This window comes from Petaurus breviceps, unplaced genomic scaffold, assembly GCF_028583685.1.
Source record: "Petaurus breviceps papuanus isolate PSGF00001 unplaced genomic scaffold, PetGlider_PUasm1.0 79, whole genome shotgun sequence".
Lineage (NCBI taxonomy): Eukaryota > Metazoa > Chordata > Mammalia > Diprotodontia > Petauridae > Petaurus > Petaurus breviceps.
This window is the reverse complement of record NW_027186523.1, coordinates 4,401,774-4,419,604: the sequence shown is the minus strand read 5'-3', so window position 1 is coordinate 4,419,604 and position 17,831 is coordinate 4,401,774. Positions and strand designations below refer to the sequence as shown.

At 36.9% G+C, this 17,831-nt stretch overlaps 1 protein-coding gene across 1 annotated transcript in view; it reads left to right on the top strand.

Annotated features, from left to right (window-relative positions):
- LOC138175697 (lamin tail domain-containing protein 1-like) overlaps positions 1–17,831 on the top strand; it is an 88,841-nt gene that overhangs the window by 51,302 nt on the left and 19,708 nt on the right. Inside the window, exons 4-6 of the mRNA XM_069106210.1 lie at positions 516–711; positions 5,230–5,416; positions 10,320–10,439. Coding sequence (XP_068962311.1) covers positions 516–711; positions 5,230–5,416; positions 10,320–10,439 — 503 coding nt within the window. The remainder of the gene's footprint in view (positions 1–515; positions 712–5,229; positions 5,417–10,319; positions 10,440–17,831) is intronic.

Genomic DNA, 17,831 nt, shown 5'->3' with positions numbered 1-17,831 from the left:
GCCTCATTCTGCCATCTTGGCACCAGAAGTTCCAAAACACAGAAGTTTAAGAAAAGAAAGGGAACAGAGCTTATTTAAGACTTATGTTTGGGAAGGCAAAGTTGGGGCAGATTAGTTGCCCTCCCTTACTTCTCATACCAAAGATATATTTATAGAGATTCTGATATATCTTAATTTGGAAGAGAACTCAGATGTTCTACTGCTCCTAATCAATAACGTTTTTGCTAGAAGCACCAAAATTTCAGAATGATTGTTCTACTAGTGACATCATTTATCAGAACCAATTCTCCCCAGGGTATATATTGATGTGTCACTAAAAATATTCACTTACCATATGTAACTTCTTAGCTTCAGGTTTAAAGCTTTAAATTCTCATTGAGGAGATAGTTTTATACTGATCATAAGAAATGGGAATTATATAATGTTGCATTATAGTTGGGAAAAGATGTAAATTACTGCTTCTTTTTTTCTTCTTTTTATTTGTCGAACTCTTGGTCTCTACTTCCTTTGGAAAGGCAGTGACAGCTTTTCTGTCCCTGTGCTCCAGAAACCACATTTTGCAGCCCTTACACCTCAGCCCAGTATGTTAGGAGATGGGAAGGACTACTTTCACTCTTTGTTCTTGGACCCAAAGAGAAACCTCATGCATTCCGGATTCCCAGGTAGAAATAAAACTTTGTCTCCAGATGAGGCCAACATATCTAAATCCAGGTACATGTTCTTGTTTCAAACTGTTACCATTTAATTTAAAGGTTCATTCATGTGATTGCAGTTGGAGGGCAGAGACTGGCAGGAAATTGACTTGAACCAAAAGTTCTCATTTTTCATTTTTACTGATTTATTCCATAGCCCTAAGTTGTATTCTTTACCCCCTTTTATAAAGCTGCAAACTGAAAGTAAATGGTATATTTTACTTGATAAAATATGCCAGATGCACCAAAACTAAAATTTTTTTAAAAACCTAAAAATGTAGGCAGTTCACTTGTTCAAGGGCCAGTTATCCAGTTGGTAGATTATTTGGGCCCATTCCTTCCCTTATTTTGCTTCTCCTTCTTGCTCTTTGACTTTTCTCCAGTTTCTTGATGCTTGTAAAAATGACCTAAAGCAGGAAGAGAGAAAAGTTGCCTTTAATCAATCTAATCTAATGTGATAATTATTAGAACTCTTATAAAAGGTTTGATCAGAAAGGAGATTGAAATAGCAAAGAAATAGCATCAGCTACATCAAATAAGGCCAGATTGTGAAGAACCTTAAGTTTAGATTTATATATGGAGGTGGTCAAGAAAAAAAAGGGGGAATTGGCAGGAAGGTTAGGAGAAAAGCCCTGCCCCCACAAAGGCTTTTGCTCCATACCAGATGGATTCTAGATTGCCATGGTAGAGGATATATTCCCATTCTCACCAGCACCCCAATGGGTACTAGGTATGTTCAGATAGGGAAGTAAAACAAGATTATGACTAAAAATACTAGGGAAGCAGAATACACAATATACCTACCCATTCTAGTTCTTTAGACATTTGAGACAAGCTGAGACTATTAGGGCAGATATAATGCTCCCAGCCTCACATTAGACAGACTGAATAGATCCTCTACCAAGTCTAACTTGAATTCATGAGGAAGTCTCGATAGTTTCTCCCACCAGTCAACGATTGCAAGTTTTAGGCAGGTGTGAACTAGTGGAAGGAACCCAATAGCTTAAAGGCAAATTCCAGGTAACAAGTTAACTGGTTTGCCATTACCTGCAGAGTAATTGGAAACATCTAAATAAAAATTAAAATAAGATTACTAGCATGGATCTGTCCTGGAGAACCTACCTAAAGTCAGAGCAAATAATTCAAATGTGACTATTTTACAAAGGAGCACCCTAGCTGAAACATAAGTGCTTAATATTTTTTTTCATTCAGGGGAAGAATGTTAATTTAATCATAGGTCTCATAATAAGTTAAAGATGGCGTGTTTAAAGGAGGAAAAGAAAGGACATTGGTAAGATAATAACGTCATGGTTAACCAGTTATAGAAAGCTCTCATTGGTGTATACAATGGGTAAGGTGGGGAATTAAAAGGAGGACATAGGAGGAGGAACAGGTTACCTAATCCATTTTCTTACCTAGCATGTATGTGGGGATTTAAAGGAAGAAAAGGTAACCTGACAAAAGATTGACCCTTTCTTCATGTATTGAAGTACTTGTCAATTTATGAAATATTTCCCCATAAATGTAGGCCTTTTTTCAAAAGGAAGGCAACGATTAATTCTGATACTTAATAGAGAAGCCACTTGATAAAGCAAATTATTTTCTAACTTACGGATACAATGCATCTTTAAGTTTAATAAATTAATAGTACTTTTCAGTAATCATAGGTTTAAGAAAAAGCATTAAAAAGAAAAAATTAATTGCATGTATGAGTAATTAAAAACAGTCAAGACATTATAATGACTTGCTTCTCTGTTTAAATACACAATTTAGAAATTATTTCTTAGTGTCCTGTGGAGAAATGATGAAAGTTTGTATTGGAAAATGGAAGAATCTACTATAAAAAAAAAAACAACTTAACATTAAGATGATAACATTTATAAAGTAAAAAAATAGAATGTTTCATTTTTAACATGTCTAGAGAGGCATGTAATGATAGTGAGTGTTCTCTTTCAAGGAAAGAAGTAGGCATTTAGTTTTATAAGAAATTAAATATCAGGGGCGGCCAGGTGGCTCAGCGAGTAAGAGCACAGGCTTCAGTGTTGGGATGACCTGGAGATCAAATCCTGGGCTCAGACACTCAGCACCACACCCAGAAATAACTGGCCGTGTAACCTTGAGCAAGTTACTTAACCCCGATTGCTTAAAAAAAAAAAAGAAATTAAATATCCCCAAATACCCCAATTCGATAAATAGAGAGACAGATAGATAGATGTGTATAACACATTATATATGCTATATGTACATACACATGCATATAGTACTGGCAAAAAGTAAACCAAAAAGCCTTGTATGTACCTCAAATCAAGAATGTAGACCCACTTTTTCCTAGTGCTTATAAAAATGAACTTACGCCTTTCTTTTGTTGAGACTGCATCAAATTTTGCCAAGGAGATACACATGAGATGGTATTAAAATATTTTTCAATCTACATTCATGGCTCATGAATCCCATAAAATCTCCCACAGACCCAGACCCTAAGGTTAAAAGCCCCTAGGTTAGATAATTCCTCAGATATCTTAAGTATCATAAATCCTGATTCTATCAATCTGTGATCCTTTGTTTCTAGATATTATACTGTGAATCCCATCAAATAGTAAGGCATATACTTTGAGTTATTTTTTATCATTGAGGGTTTTTTTCTAGGTTATCCATGCTTCTACCTGGGCCTCCTTGGAGGTAGAATCTGCAGCCAGGGAAGAGGTTTTCTTTCAGTGGAAAACTCTACATCCTATGAAGCAAATGGCCTATGAAGTCACAACCTAGATCTTATTAGCACTACTCTTTGAACAATTGAGCTGAACAGTTTAGACTAGGGAAAATGACCTCAACTTGACGGAGTAATTTCAGCAAGTGACTCAAACCATCACAGACTGGTCAATACTACCTGTCATCAGGGTAAAAAGAAATACTAGCTCATTTTGCTATTTTTAGTTTTTTTTTAAAGAGTAATTCAGTAAGAGAGATGGCAGCATAGAGAAGTTTGGTTTTTTTAAAGGTCTTTATCCTGACCCTCTTTTTACTCTGTAGGAAATACATGGAGCAAGATAAAATAAGGAGAAAATTTTTAAATTGATTTTATTAATATTCTTAAAGATAAGTGTCGTAACCATGTCACAGATAAATATGTTGAAATATGAATATCTTGTCTAAGGGTGTATAATAAATCTATGGAGTAGTCTAAAATTCTTATGAGAAAATCAGTCTGGGAAATTTGCTAGTGAAAATAAACCTAATATTTTGAGAACTAAAAATATACACCTAAATAATTTGCCATTGTCTCACAAAGAAATCTGTTAAATGTTTATACTACTCTGTAACTTAATTTAAAGGCAGCTAGGTGGCACAGTGGATAGAGTGCCCAGCCTTGAGTGAGGAAGACCAGAGTCTGTGCTCCTGGGCAAACCACTTAATCCTGTTTGCCTTAGTTTCCTTATCTGTAAAATGAGCTAGAGAAGGAAATACCAAACCACTCCAAGAAAACCCCAGATTAGGGTCACATAAAATCAGGCACAACTGTATAACAATAACAACAAAATCCCTTTAATTTCTTCATTTAAAAAGAGAGACATTATTTTCCACCTATAGCATAAAAATATCTTGTATTTGTATGGTCCTTTCAAATTTAAAATTTTTTTCATATACATTTTCTCATTTTATCATCATAGCAGCTCTGAAATTGTTAGCACAGGCATTATTATCCCCCCTTTTTTTGTTTTTTGTTTCAAGAGACTGTTGGGGTTAAGTGACTTGCCTAGGGTTTCACAGCTAGTAAATGTCTGAAGCTAAATTTGAACTCAGGTCCTCCTGACTCCAGGGCCAGTGCTATATCCACTGCCACACTGGGCTGCCCCATTCTCATTTTTCAGATGAGAAAATAGACATGGATGAAATGTTTTAATGGCAGAGTTTAGTTAGTTTCCTGACCTCCTACCCCAGGCTCTTTCTAGTAGTATATAACATTCCACTCTGCAGCTTTTATGCATAAGGAACTATATAACAAGAAATGAAAAAGGATAACAAATGAAAACAAACATAATCTCATGTTCTCAAAGTACATAAGGGAGATAACAGTTTTGGAAAGGAAGGAGTCATAAAACAATTAAGATATTTGCCTATAGTTACCTAACATCAGCTTCTGAATTATAACTAGATTCAAGGTTTCCTTAGTATTATGTTTTCTCCACTAAGATCAAAGAATTGTAGATTTAGATCTGGAAAAGGAGTCATTAGATCATAGATCCCAACCTGAAAGAGACCTCAGGCCATTTAATCCAATCCCCTCACTTTAGAGAGGTCATGTGGCTTGCCCAAGGTCACTTGCATGGCAAGTAACAGAGCCAGGATTTGAACACAGTCATTTTGAACCCAGGATCTAAATATAATGCTCTTTCTACTGCCACATGCTGCATCTCTATAATAATTCATTTTTCTTGGATTTTTAAATAACATACTAGCGTCTTTTATTATTCTGCTACTAAATTGCTTTGGTCACAAAAGGTATAAACTTTTAAAAGCATGTTATATTATTTTATAGTGCTCTTGGAGACATTAAAATAGTTGAAGTGAGTGGCAGTGGTTTGTTCGTGAAGATAATTAACTCTTCTCCTGACAAAGAACTGGCAATTGGAGATCATATTCTACAACAAAATGTGAATGGCCATGCAGTCTCTTTCTATAAATTCCACCCAAATATTAGAATGCCAGCCAATGCTACAGTAACCGTGAGTATAAGATATAAATATGCTAAATAATATTGTGAAGAACCAATAATTTCATATTAACAATTCTAGAATATTATAGAAGCATAGGATTACCATTGAAAGTCTCAAAAGACACTTAGGAGATTCTTTACCCAAAGCATGAAACCTGTCTTCACATCCACAGCAAGTTATCCATCAGTCTCTTTCTTGAGGCCTTCAGTGACAGGGAATGCTTGATTGACTTCTTCAATCACCCCCTTTCAAACTTTTAAAGAGATATAATTGTTAGGAAACATTTCATTATGTTAAGATGAAATACGTTTCCCTGTGTTTTGTATCAGCTTATTTCTTCCCATGCTTCTCTGAGTTTTTCATATTCATTGTTTTTTAAGGTACAGTAATATTCCATTACATTCATGTATCAGAATTTGTATAGTTGTATTCTAATTGAAGGGCATTTACTTTGTGTCTAGTTTGCTACTCTACAAAGTGCAGTTATAAGTATTTTGATGTATGAGACTTGATGTTGACCTTTGTGATATATGACTAGCAGTGAGATCTCTGGGTCACTTTTTTTAATAGTATTTTGGTTTTTTCCAATTACATGTTAAGATACTTTTCAACATTCATTTTTTGAAAGATTTTGAGTTCCAAATTTTTCTCCTCTTTTCTCACCCCTCCCCAAGACAGCAGGCAATCTGATGTAGGTATATGTGCAATCATTTAAACATATTTCCCCATTAGTCATGTTGTGAAGGAAGAAACAATAAAAGGAAAAGAAAACAAGCAAAAATAGTATGTTTCAATCTGCATTCAGATTCCATCCATTCTTTCCCTGGATGTGAATAGCATTGTCCATCATGAGTCTTTTTGGAATTGTCTTGGATCGTCGTATTGCTGAGAACAGCTAAGTCAATCATAGCTGATCATCATACAGTGTGACTCTTACTATGTACAATGTTCTCCTGATTCTGCTCACTTCATTCAACATTAGTTCATGTAAGTCTTAACAGGTTTTTCTGAAATCTGCCAGCTCATCATTTCTTATAGCACAATAGTATTCAATTACATTAATATACTACAACTTTTTCAGCCATTCCCCAATTGATGGACATTCCCTCAATTTCCAATTCTTTGCCACTGCAAAAAGAGCTGCTATAAATATTTTTGTACCTGTAGGTCCTTTTCCCTTTTTTATGATCCCTTTGGGATACAGATCTAATAGTGGCATTGCTGGATCAAAGAGTATATATGGTTTGATTACCTTTTGGGCATAGTTCCAAATTGTTCACCAGAATAGTTGGAAGAGTTCATTGGGGTCACTTTCTTAACATAATTCTAAATTGCTTGTCAGAATGGTTGGACTAGTTCATAGCTCCCCCAACAATGTATTGATCTTTCCACAATCTTGCTCCCATCATTAATTAGTCCCATAGTTTGTCATTTTTTGCTAATTTTCTGGATATGAGCTGAAACAGATTTTTTAACATTTTAATTTCTGATTATTAGTAATTTGGAGCAATATTTCATATGGCTGTTAATCATTTGCAGGTCTATTTGTTCACATACATTGATGACTTATCCTTTAGAGAGTGACTTTTGTTCTTATATTTGGTTTATAGCTTAGATTTGAGACTTTTATCAGAGATATTGGATGCAAAGGTTTTTCCTCCCAATTGACCATTTCCCTTCTTATTCTAACTGCACTGATTTTTCTCATTTAAGCTTTTCAGTTTTATATAATTGAAATTATCTATTTAATCTTTTATGATTATCTGTATCCCTTGTTTCATTAAGAATTCTCTCCTTGGTATAGCTGTAAAAGGTACTTGATCTGGTTCTGTTTAATTTTTTTATGATATTGCCTTTAATATTCAGGTTACATAAGATTTTGATCCTGTTATCTGATATGTTCGTTTCTAACATTGTGTCACTCATAGATTTGGTAAGGATATGATTTATGCCTCATTCAAGTCATTGATGGAAATGTTAAAATGAACACAGTCGACAGGGCTAGTAGCTCTGGTGTGAAGGCTTACTAAGTAAGCCCTTTTCAGGTCTGCTCACCTCCTTTTGGTGTCTGCTTGGCACTGAACTTTGACCTGTGGTTCCAAGAAGCTGTAGCATGCACAGTGTCCACACCCTGGTAAATTATCTTGGCAGACAGGCTAACCCAGGTTGAGGGTTACAAGCAGGCCTTAAACTCTTTGAGTGAGGGGGATATCTACCCTAAGCACATAAAGACTTCTCCCAGCAGAATGGGCAAACGAGAACAATTTCTTCCAGTGGTCACGAAGGCAGCTAAAAGCAGGCATTGTAAAGCCCTTGTAACTTGGTCAAACCTCACATCAAGGACACCAAGGTCATCCACTGCATCTCTGGCCATTACCAGTCAGTCGTCTTAACTTTGTCTTGCCACTGGACTTCAATGACTCTGGAAAAGAGAAGGAGACTGACAAACTTTATATAATTCTGCCTTACTTAAATCCAATTCATGAACTAGTCAAGATGTCACTCTGTGATGTTACTGATTATCTTTGAAAATGAAGGATAAATAACATTTCATTATTCCACTTCAGTCCTCTCTTCAGGTTGAAATTACCCAACCACTCTTTGGATTTTGTCATTCAACTAGTTCTGAATCTATATAATTGTATTTTCCTCCAGTCTGTTCACTGCTAGGTGACACAGTGGAGAGAATGCCAGGCCTGGAATCAGGAAGATTCATCTTCCTGAATTTAAATCTGACCTCAGGCACTTGCTTGCTGTGTGATCCTGGGCAAGTCACTAATTTTGTTTCCCTTAGTTTCCTTATCTGTAAAATGAGTTGGGAAGGAAGTGGCAAACCACTCCAATATCTTTGTCAAGAAAACCCCAAATGGGGTCACGAAGAGTCAGACACGACTGAAATAACTAAACAACATGTCCTCTAATCCATTTCTACCTACCATGTCTGCAAGGATGAAAGATTTTGTTAAAAGTTGTAGCATTTTCCTGATCTACCATGGTACTGAACCAGTCAAAAAAAGAAATAAAGTTAATATAGCAGAATGTATTCTTAACAAACTCATAGTAATGTTTCATCATGACTGCTTCTCCTTCTGAGTATTCACAAACCATCCTTTCAATAATCTATCCTACTATTTCCACAGAAGTTGGTGTTAAACTTACTGCTCTATAATTTGAAGTATCCCTCTTTTCATTTTTGAAAATTGGAACATTAGCCTACCTAAAATTTCACACCTTTCCCATTCTCTATGATTCGTCATATCATAACTCACAGTCACATAGTGTTTTATGGTCTGAAAACCATTTTCCTCCTAATAACTATACATTAGTGCGAGTATTATTATCCCTCTTTTACAAATGAGGAAACTGAGGCCACCAAGGCCAACCTTTGAATATTCCAATCATGAATTTGTTAAGTAAGGCTAAACACATGGATTGGTATAATTCCTTTGCAGTAAAAACCCGAACTCATGAATATTCATCAGCAATTCCAGCTGTTTCCTCTCCCACTTTGGGTGAAAGGGCTTAATCTCATCATCCATTTCCTTTAGCTGTCCTGGAAGCATAAAACATGAAACTACCACCATATTATCACTTCCTGCTCTCTCCATTACTTCTCTTCATCATGGAAGAAACATCACAGTGTTTCTTCTACTCAAGTTCATGGCTTTTCACAAAGGTGAATTAACTTCCTGAAGCACAGCCCTACCCTTTATCTAATTTGTTCCTTTTTAAGTATGTCTGTGACCTTGAACAGGATATTTTCTGTGGTAGAATCCCTTCCTCCCTCCACCTCTTGGCACCTCTTCTATTCTTTCTCCAATACCTGCTGAGCTTTTTAATAGCTGGTCTAGCAGCTATGTCTGAACTCTTTTCCTTTTTCCCCTTTACTTTTCAGCTTTTAACTCTTAATTAGATCAGTACCCAGGCAAGTAATTTCCAGGCATTATTTGATGCGTAACATCCCTGAGTATGAGCCTGTTCACTTAACAAACATTTTCAGAATGTCTATTGTGTGCACGTAATCATATACAGAATTTAGGTAAGACACAGCCCTGCTTCTCTATGTCTTAATCAAGGTCCAGAAAGTTGAATCCCATTATCTGAAGCAGTTTTCTAAGCCATCTGTTCACTTCCTATATCCTTCCTTCTGGATCAAAATCCCTGGCTTCACTTGGTGACAATAATAAAAATAATACCCTCATGCCAAAATTCTCATTTCTTAGTGAGGTCTTCATAAATTCTAAGGATTATTTCAGAGTTCTTTCTGATGACACATTTCATGCCCACTTGAAGAGTACATGGCAGTTCTCAGACTTGACACATTGCTAGGTGTTTTCTGGCACATTTCAAATGTATCTGTCTGTGAAACATGGTTTATCTCCTTATTGGATATAATAAGTCAACTGTCACTTCCTCATCTTTAGCAGAAAGTTACCTACTATCACAACACACATATTCTTCCTGGAGTAGTAGCTGCTTATACTTTTGATGTCATCTGTTGACATCTCACCTCCTGAGAAGGTCTAGATCTGACTCAATAGTCAAGAAAATCCCTTCATCCTGCAAAAAGCCTGATCTTGCCATTTCACTTTCACTACTCTATTCTCTGGATAAACGCCAATATTTGTAGTAGGTTGCCATAGTTTTCATCCTTTTTTTCTGTAATGTCCTCAGATGTAATGTTTTATTAATAATTTTTATGTTACATTAATTAGAAATTTTATGAACAGTAACATGTAGATATCTCCCTCCTGCTCCCCTCCCCAATCTTTAGTGCAGGAAATACTCTGATTCTTGTTCAAGTTAACTTGGACCTTACAAGAGAATAAAGAAGCTCATTTACCTGGAGAATGATTACTCAGTTGGTGTCTGTTGTTTTTTTTTTTTTTTTTTTTTTTCCTGTTTCCTCTAGGTTTGGGCAGCATCATCTGAGGTAAAGCATCGGCCACCATCAGATTTTCTTTGGAAGGAACAAGACAAGTTTATAACAAGTCCCAACTGTACAACCATCCTGTGTAAACCTAATGGTGAAGTCAGTGTTGAATTCTTAACAGTTGATTATAACTTGATATATAGACCTCCCAATGTTCCCAGATTACTTTGACATATTTAAAAGTTTAGCAAGAAACACAACTGAATACAATCATAGATTCAGACAAATCAGCAGCATCTGCTCTCTGACACCAAATGTGCCAAAATTGGAAAAAGACCATAAAGAACAGAAAACGTCCTGAATTTGAAATCAGAAGAGCTGAGTTCGAATCCCTGTATAATCTTGGACAAGTCACTTAACAGTATAAAATAGGAATTTTATGATGTGGAGTGTGCAATGGAGGGCAATGAGGACTGTATACAATGCCTGGACATCTACCTACATTATCAATGATATTTAGGTTCAGGGTAGAGAAATACAGGAGGGAAAAAAATCAGAATGGGAGGTAGAATTCATTATTTCAGGCCTTTTTTGTGCTATCTTTGTCCCTAGTAAAATACCTAAAGGGTATCAGGAACAGTAAATGGTTGAAGGGTTTTGTGGCTACTGTAAAAATCCTGTATTTCTGTCTCACCTACAGTCTGATTTACTTAATCATATTGCTACTAATACAGTAGGTGAATAAGAATTTCCTTCAAGATTCATAGATTTGTAGAGTTCATCTAGGCCGGGGGTGGGGAAACTGCAACCTTGAGGCCACATGTGATCTTCTAGGTCCTTGTGTGCAGCCTCTTGACTGGATCAAGAATAAAAATAAAGAAAAGAAAAAATTATTTTCTTAAGGGGATTTGTTCTGTGAAGTTTGGATTCAATAAAAGGACCTTGAAGGCACTTGAGGACCTAGAGGGTCACATGTGACCTCATTCCCCACACCTGATTTAGGTCAATCCCCTATAACATGTGAGAATGCCCTCTGCAATATCTCTGATAGTGGTTCTTTCAGTCTCTCTTAAACTCCTTTATTGAAAGGGAACTCACCTTTATGTAAAGGCTCTTTGTCTCAATGGTGTGGGAACTCTCTCCATACACAGACTTCAGCCCTCCCATAGCTCAGTGAATAAATCATAGAGAGATATCTGAAGCTCAGTGGCTTGCCCATTAGCTAATCGTAATTGGAGACTGGATTTGAACTAAGATCCCCTTGCCTACAAGTCCAGGACTTAAATCTGTCATGCCAGACATAAGATCTAATAAAATCAGTTATCACATATGCATTGAAGTGGACACTTGTTCAAGGTAATGAAGGTGGGCATATTTAAGAGAGAACTGGCTATGAAGACTGCTATTGAGCAGACTAAGCTATAGCCAGTCTGCATTACAGTATAAAGCTTTGAAAGGCTTGAAGTAGCATCTTAGGGATCAAGGTTTCCCTACCATCTTGACAGTCTGTTCAGTCTCCTTATAGGACCTACTTGCTTCACTGGATTCTCAAGGGTAGCATTGATGCACCCCATGAAAAATAAAGACAGGGGTTCTCATTAGCCTCCTCCATAGAGGGCTGCAGAAATGACTAGTGCCAGGAATCAGGGTCTCAAGTATTTGAAAAATACTTTTTTTTTTCACCAGGGAACTTGCCTGTTCCAATAAACAGCGATCCTTGGGGGTCTTTTATCAGCTTTCATATATGTCTCTTTAGGGCTTTTTATAAGGTTACACTAAATTTCCTAGTATTTCTGTAAGCTATGATTTGAATGCCCGAGGGGGGGGGGGGGAAGGAGCCATGAAGAGAACTTACGTTATTTGCCTAAGGCATCAACCCAGAAATCCTTAGCTGAGCCTGAAATACAACCCAAGAGGATGCTGTTCCCAAGCAGGCCATCAGAACTCTCTTCCTCAACTTCACTGTTTACTGCATCTTAATTATACATTGTACTTAAATATCTCTTTTCATTTCAAGATTCCAAGTACTTTGTAAATGGAAATTCTAGATTTTTCTTTTACATATATAGGCACAGAGATTTTAGATAACTTTTTCAGAGATGAAGAGGCCCAGATCAGAGCTCTTTTTGGAAGAGGTCTCAGTTATTGGCACTGAAGCTTCACATACATACTGTATGTTCTGTACATAGATACATATATACATATATATAGTCTTGAGCCATATTTTAATACCTATGCTTAAAGGGAGCCAGCCATTTCTTGTGTGTTCTTATTTACCCAAATTTGGGTGGAAAGTTATATAAGAAGTGATAAAGATGAGATCAGAAGAGGGAAGAACAGGGAGCAAAGTGCAAAAATTGTTGTGCTCCTTTTACATAGAATTTCAATTGTGGGGGGGAGGGGGCAAAGGGGAGGAAGCCTAGAAATCATCTCAATCACGACCATAGAATTTAGAGCTGGAAGGGACTTACATAGAACTACTTCAACCCATACTTTTACAGATGAGGAAGCTGAGGACCAGAGAAGTTAAACCAGCTTATCCAAATCCATTGTATGAGTCTGATTAGAACCAAAACTTCTTTACTCCTGGTCTACAAAGGCCAATAAAATCAAGCAGGACTTTTATTTCATTAATAAAATCTTCATGATACTTCATGAAAGTCCTACTTTTAAAACAACTCTTTGTGTTTTAATAAGTTATAGGGTATTCCTTAAACACTAGCAATTAACATTAGTTTAAGATAAGGACACTATACTCATTGATAGGGTAAGGAGATTCAAATAGAAAGTTTATAAATTCTGACTGTATCTGTAATAAAGATATCTTAGATAAGTCATAGATCCACAAAATCCCATAATTTAAAGGATCATCTAAGACCATCTAGTATTACCTGTACCTGAATAATTTAATGCCCTTTACAGCATATCTACCAAGAGGTCATTCACTCTTTGCTTGAAGACTTCCAGTCAGGGGGAGTTCCGTGTCTCCTGAGTCAGCTCATTCCACTTTTGGCTAGCTTTAATTGTTAGGACACTTCCTTATAGAAACCTAAATATGACTGCAGCTTCTACCTATGGCTCCTGTTTCTGCTCCTAAGACTAGTCAGAACAGGTATAACACCTCTTCCATGAGATAGACCTTCAAATATTCCTTCCAAATAGTCCTTCAAAGACAGCTATGAGGACAATACCCTAATATTCTCTTCTCCGGGCTAAACTTCTCCAGTTCCTTTAACCAATTTGATATAGCATGTTAAGGGCTTTCACCATCCCAGTTGCCCTCCTTTGGCTGAATTACAAATGACCAATAGCATTGCTAAAATGTAGCAACTAGGCCTAGACCCAGAACTCTAGTTGTGTTTGACTAAGACAGAATATAGGCCCATTTCCTTCTTCCTAGAAATTATGCTTCATGCCCTTTTTTAGTTGAATTAGCTTTTTGACTATCATATTATACTCTTGACTTACATTGAATTTGCTGTCCACTAAAATCCCAGACCTTTCTCAAATAGACTTCTGGCTAACTCACATACCCCTGATGTCATACTTAGAAAATTGATCATTTGAACCCAAGTGTTTGGGTTCAAAATATTAAATTTCATCTTACCAGATTTGGGCCAACGTTCTAGCCTGTCAAAATTTTGTTGAATCCCGATTCCATCATCCAGTGTGTAAGGAAACCTTCCTAACATTATGTCATTTACAAAGATGATAATATAATTATATGAATTCCAAATTGGTTGATTGACTAGACTGGAAGGGCAGTCACTGTCAGCTTAGCAGTGGGTCTCCACTACAGTGCCCCAGGGATCTGCATTTGGCCTTGTGCTGTTTAACATTTTTATCAGTGACTTCATTAAAGACATAGAAGGCTTGCTTTTCACATTTTCAGATGACACACGGCTAGAAAGGATAACTCATAAACTGCATAATGAAATCAGTATTTAAAATATGCTGGCAGGCTAGAACATTAGACTGAAGTGAGTAAATTAGGTAAAATATAATAGGGATAAAAGTTTTACATTTGTTTTTAATAAATTGATTTCACAAGTACAAAATGGAGGAGGCATAATTAGATAGCAATTGTCTGAAAAACATCTGGTGTTTTTTTTTGTGGATAGCAAGTTCAATGTAAGTAAACTGTGAAATGAAAGGGAAAAAAAGAAAGCTAATGTGATCATGAGCTACACTAAGAGAAGTAGATCTTCTGGGGGTAAGGAAGTGATTGTCCCACAGGATTCAACCACAGTCAGATCACATGGAAACTATTGTGTTCATTTCTGGGCACAGAAGTTTAAGCAGAACATTGATAAGCTGGAGGGTAACTGGAATAATAAAGGGCCTTGAGTTTACAAGTCATCTGAGGATCATTTGAAAAATCTGGATATGTTTAACCTGGAAATGTAAAGATTTTGTTTGGAGTAAGCAGAAATTGCTGCAGTCAAGTAATTACGAGGCTATCAAACGGAAAATAGATTTAGTTATTACATTTGTTCTGTTTAAGATCTCAGGTCAGAAACAATGGGAAGAGAATGAAATAACCCCTGTTCTCAAAGAGCTTACATTCTACCTGGCAAGCAAGGGAACGTTTCCACCTCTACCCCAGTGGCAATGAGCTTCTGCATTTACAACTAAGAACTTTTCCTTTGAAAAGTACAAGTTACTGAACCATCCCTTAGTAATCCCAAAGCTTACTAAAATGTCACTCAGTGGTTGCGATTATGACCTGTTAAAAAAAACTCTTTCTAGTGTATAAGTTGTGCAGTTCTATAATCAGATGAAGGACTGCTGCTGATACACTCTTTTTTCCCCCCTATTTTTCTTTTTTGGTGAGGCAGTCGGGTTAAGTGTCTTCTCCAGGGTCACACAGCTACTAAGTGTTAAGTGTCTGAAGTCATATTTGAACTCAGTCCTCCTGACTCCAGGGCCAGTACTCTATGCCACCTAGCTGCTCCACTGATACACTCTTATAGTTTGGTCACAGTGATCTATGAAATCTTCCACGTAGCAAGAAGTTATAATGTGTGTTGGTGCAGGTTATATATGCTCCCACCCAAAGCTTTTTTGAAGAAGTAAGCTTTACAAATATCTAATAGAAAATTTGAAGACCTCATAGTAGAGAAGCCCAAATCTGCAAATAGTTAGACATGAATTACCATGAACCACATTTTAGGGCCCTAAAAAGTACCCTCTTCAGCCTGGACAAAGAGAAGTCATGCACACATTTTAAACAGTAGAAAGTATGACTTAAAGCCCTAAAGTGCCTTTTCACTGACATGAAGAATATTAGCTAATAGTCTTAACAGAACACTGGAAGGGAAATCAAGAGAGCTCACTTCTATGCTCTCTCTCCTAGTAACTAGTCATGTATCTATAAGGGCTTTTTTTTTCACTCATCAGTAAAATGAGAGGTTGTATTAAATAATTGCTAAGATTCAGAAATTTTGTGAACCTTCAAATAGACACTAGCCATAACCCACACTATTCCCACTGTCCACATTACTACATCATACATACCACTTCCACAGACTCTAAAGAACAATTTGGATGGTCTGGGCACAGTGGATAGAGTGTCAGGCCTGGAATCAGAAAGACTCATCTTAGTGATTTCAAATTTAGCCTCAGACACTTAATAGCTGTGTGACCCTAGATAAGTCATTTAACCCTGTTTGCCTCAGTTTCCTCATCTGTAAAATGAGCTGGAAAAGGAAATTACAAACCATTCCAGTATCCAAGTGGGGTCACAAGGAGTCAGACATGACTGAAAAACAACTGAATGGCAACAGTATGGTTGCTCTACAGGAAATCAATCTCATTAGCTACATAGCCAACTTTTAGAAATGGTATTGAAATCAATGATGGTATTTCACCTTATTCTATTATCATCATCAAACATTTATTGAGCGTGATACTGTCTTCTAATCCTAGCACTGATCACTGGTTCAAAATTTAGACAACAGAATCACAGAATTTGAGAATCTGAAAGCATCTCAGTAACCATATAGTCCAGTACATACACAAAAAGTACTGTACTTTATCCAAGAAATGCTTGTCCAGTCTGGGTTTCAAATCCTACCTCCTGTGCTGACTATGTGTGTGACCTTGGGCAAAACACTTCCATTCCTGAGCCTCAGTTTCCCATTTATCTGAAGGAATTGGATCTGGTGCCCTCCTATCCCTTTGATTTCTCAATCAATTTTTAGAATACTGGCTTAGGCCTTGGGGAGAAAAACATGATATATATTCCCTGAGTTGGAGGGGCCTACAGCTATAATCTTAGATGTAGACATCATCTAGTGTAACCACCTCCTTTTATAGATGAGGAAAAAAGAGCCCCAAGAGGAAACACAACGTGCCCAAAGTGGCACAGCTAGTAATTTGATCATCTAGAATTTAAAGCCATGCCTCTGACTCCAAATCCAGCACTTTTCCATGTGCCATCCTAGAGAGAGATATTCAGAGATGATCTGCTTCTCAATAGAACTGACTACAGTGGCACTTCTGACCAAGAAATAGACACTTGGTTGCCTAAGAAGTGCCATCATACATAAGGGAAAAATGGAATTTTCCCACTCAAATCCACTAAATTTAAATTTATATTTGATATTCCACTTTTTCCTTCTCTGTATTTAGTTGAGTTAAACATCGGTTGTAGTATTTATTTATTTAATTTGTTCATTTAAAGTCAAGAGAGTTGTATTTCAAGTGAGAGGCATGGGTTCAAATCATAGCCCCCAAATTTCCTAATTGTATGACATTATGCAAATCGTTTGTACCTTCCTTTTCCTACCATCATGTTTAATTTCTTCATATCCAAAATGGGAATGGCTGTTGTCCTTTAAATTTGAAGAGGGCCAAAATGACATCACTATGTCAGGGTCAATGTACAGTGTGTCTGACTGTGGCTGCGCAATCAGTATGAGCTCAGAAGGCTGGCTGTACCACAGGTCACTCACAAATAATCCATACGAACATTTGGAATGGAGATGTCTCTAAATCTGTGCATCTCGTGTTTCTTTTGAACTACTGCAATTTTACTTTGCTCGTAGAGCACCCACATTCTTTGATGTGGGCTGATCTTTCTGGATAGTCCTTTGTCAGTCTCCCAGTGAATTCCAAAGTTCTTCAGATTGACCTTGAGAGTGTTCTTGTATCATCTGACCTCTTGCCTCATACGAGTTCCCTGTAAAATAGTCTTTTAGGCAAACATATGTTTGAACAGTGTGGCCAGTACATCAAAATTGTGCTTTTTGCAGTAGGGTTTGAATGCTTGGCAGGTCAGCTTGAGAAAGCATCTCAGTGTCCAGCACCTTATCTTGCCAGATGATCTTCAGAATCTTCCGAGGACAATTCAAGTGGAAGCAAATTCAGTTTCCTGGCATGGCACTAGGATACTGTCCAGGCTTCACAGGCATACAGCAATGAGGTCAGCACCATGGCTTTTTAGACTTGCAGTTTGATAGGCAGCCTTAATACCTCTTCTCTCTCACACTTTTATTCTGAGCCTCCCAAACACTGAGCTGTCTGGCAACATGTGCATCAACCTCATCA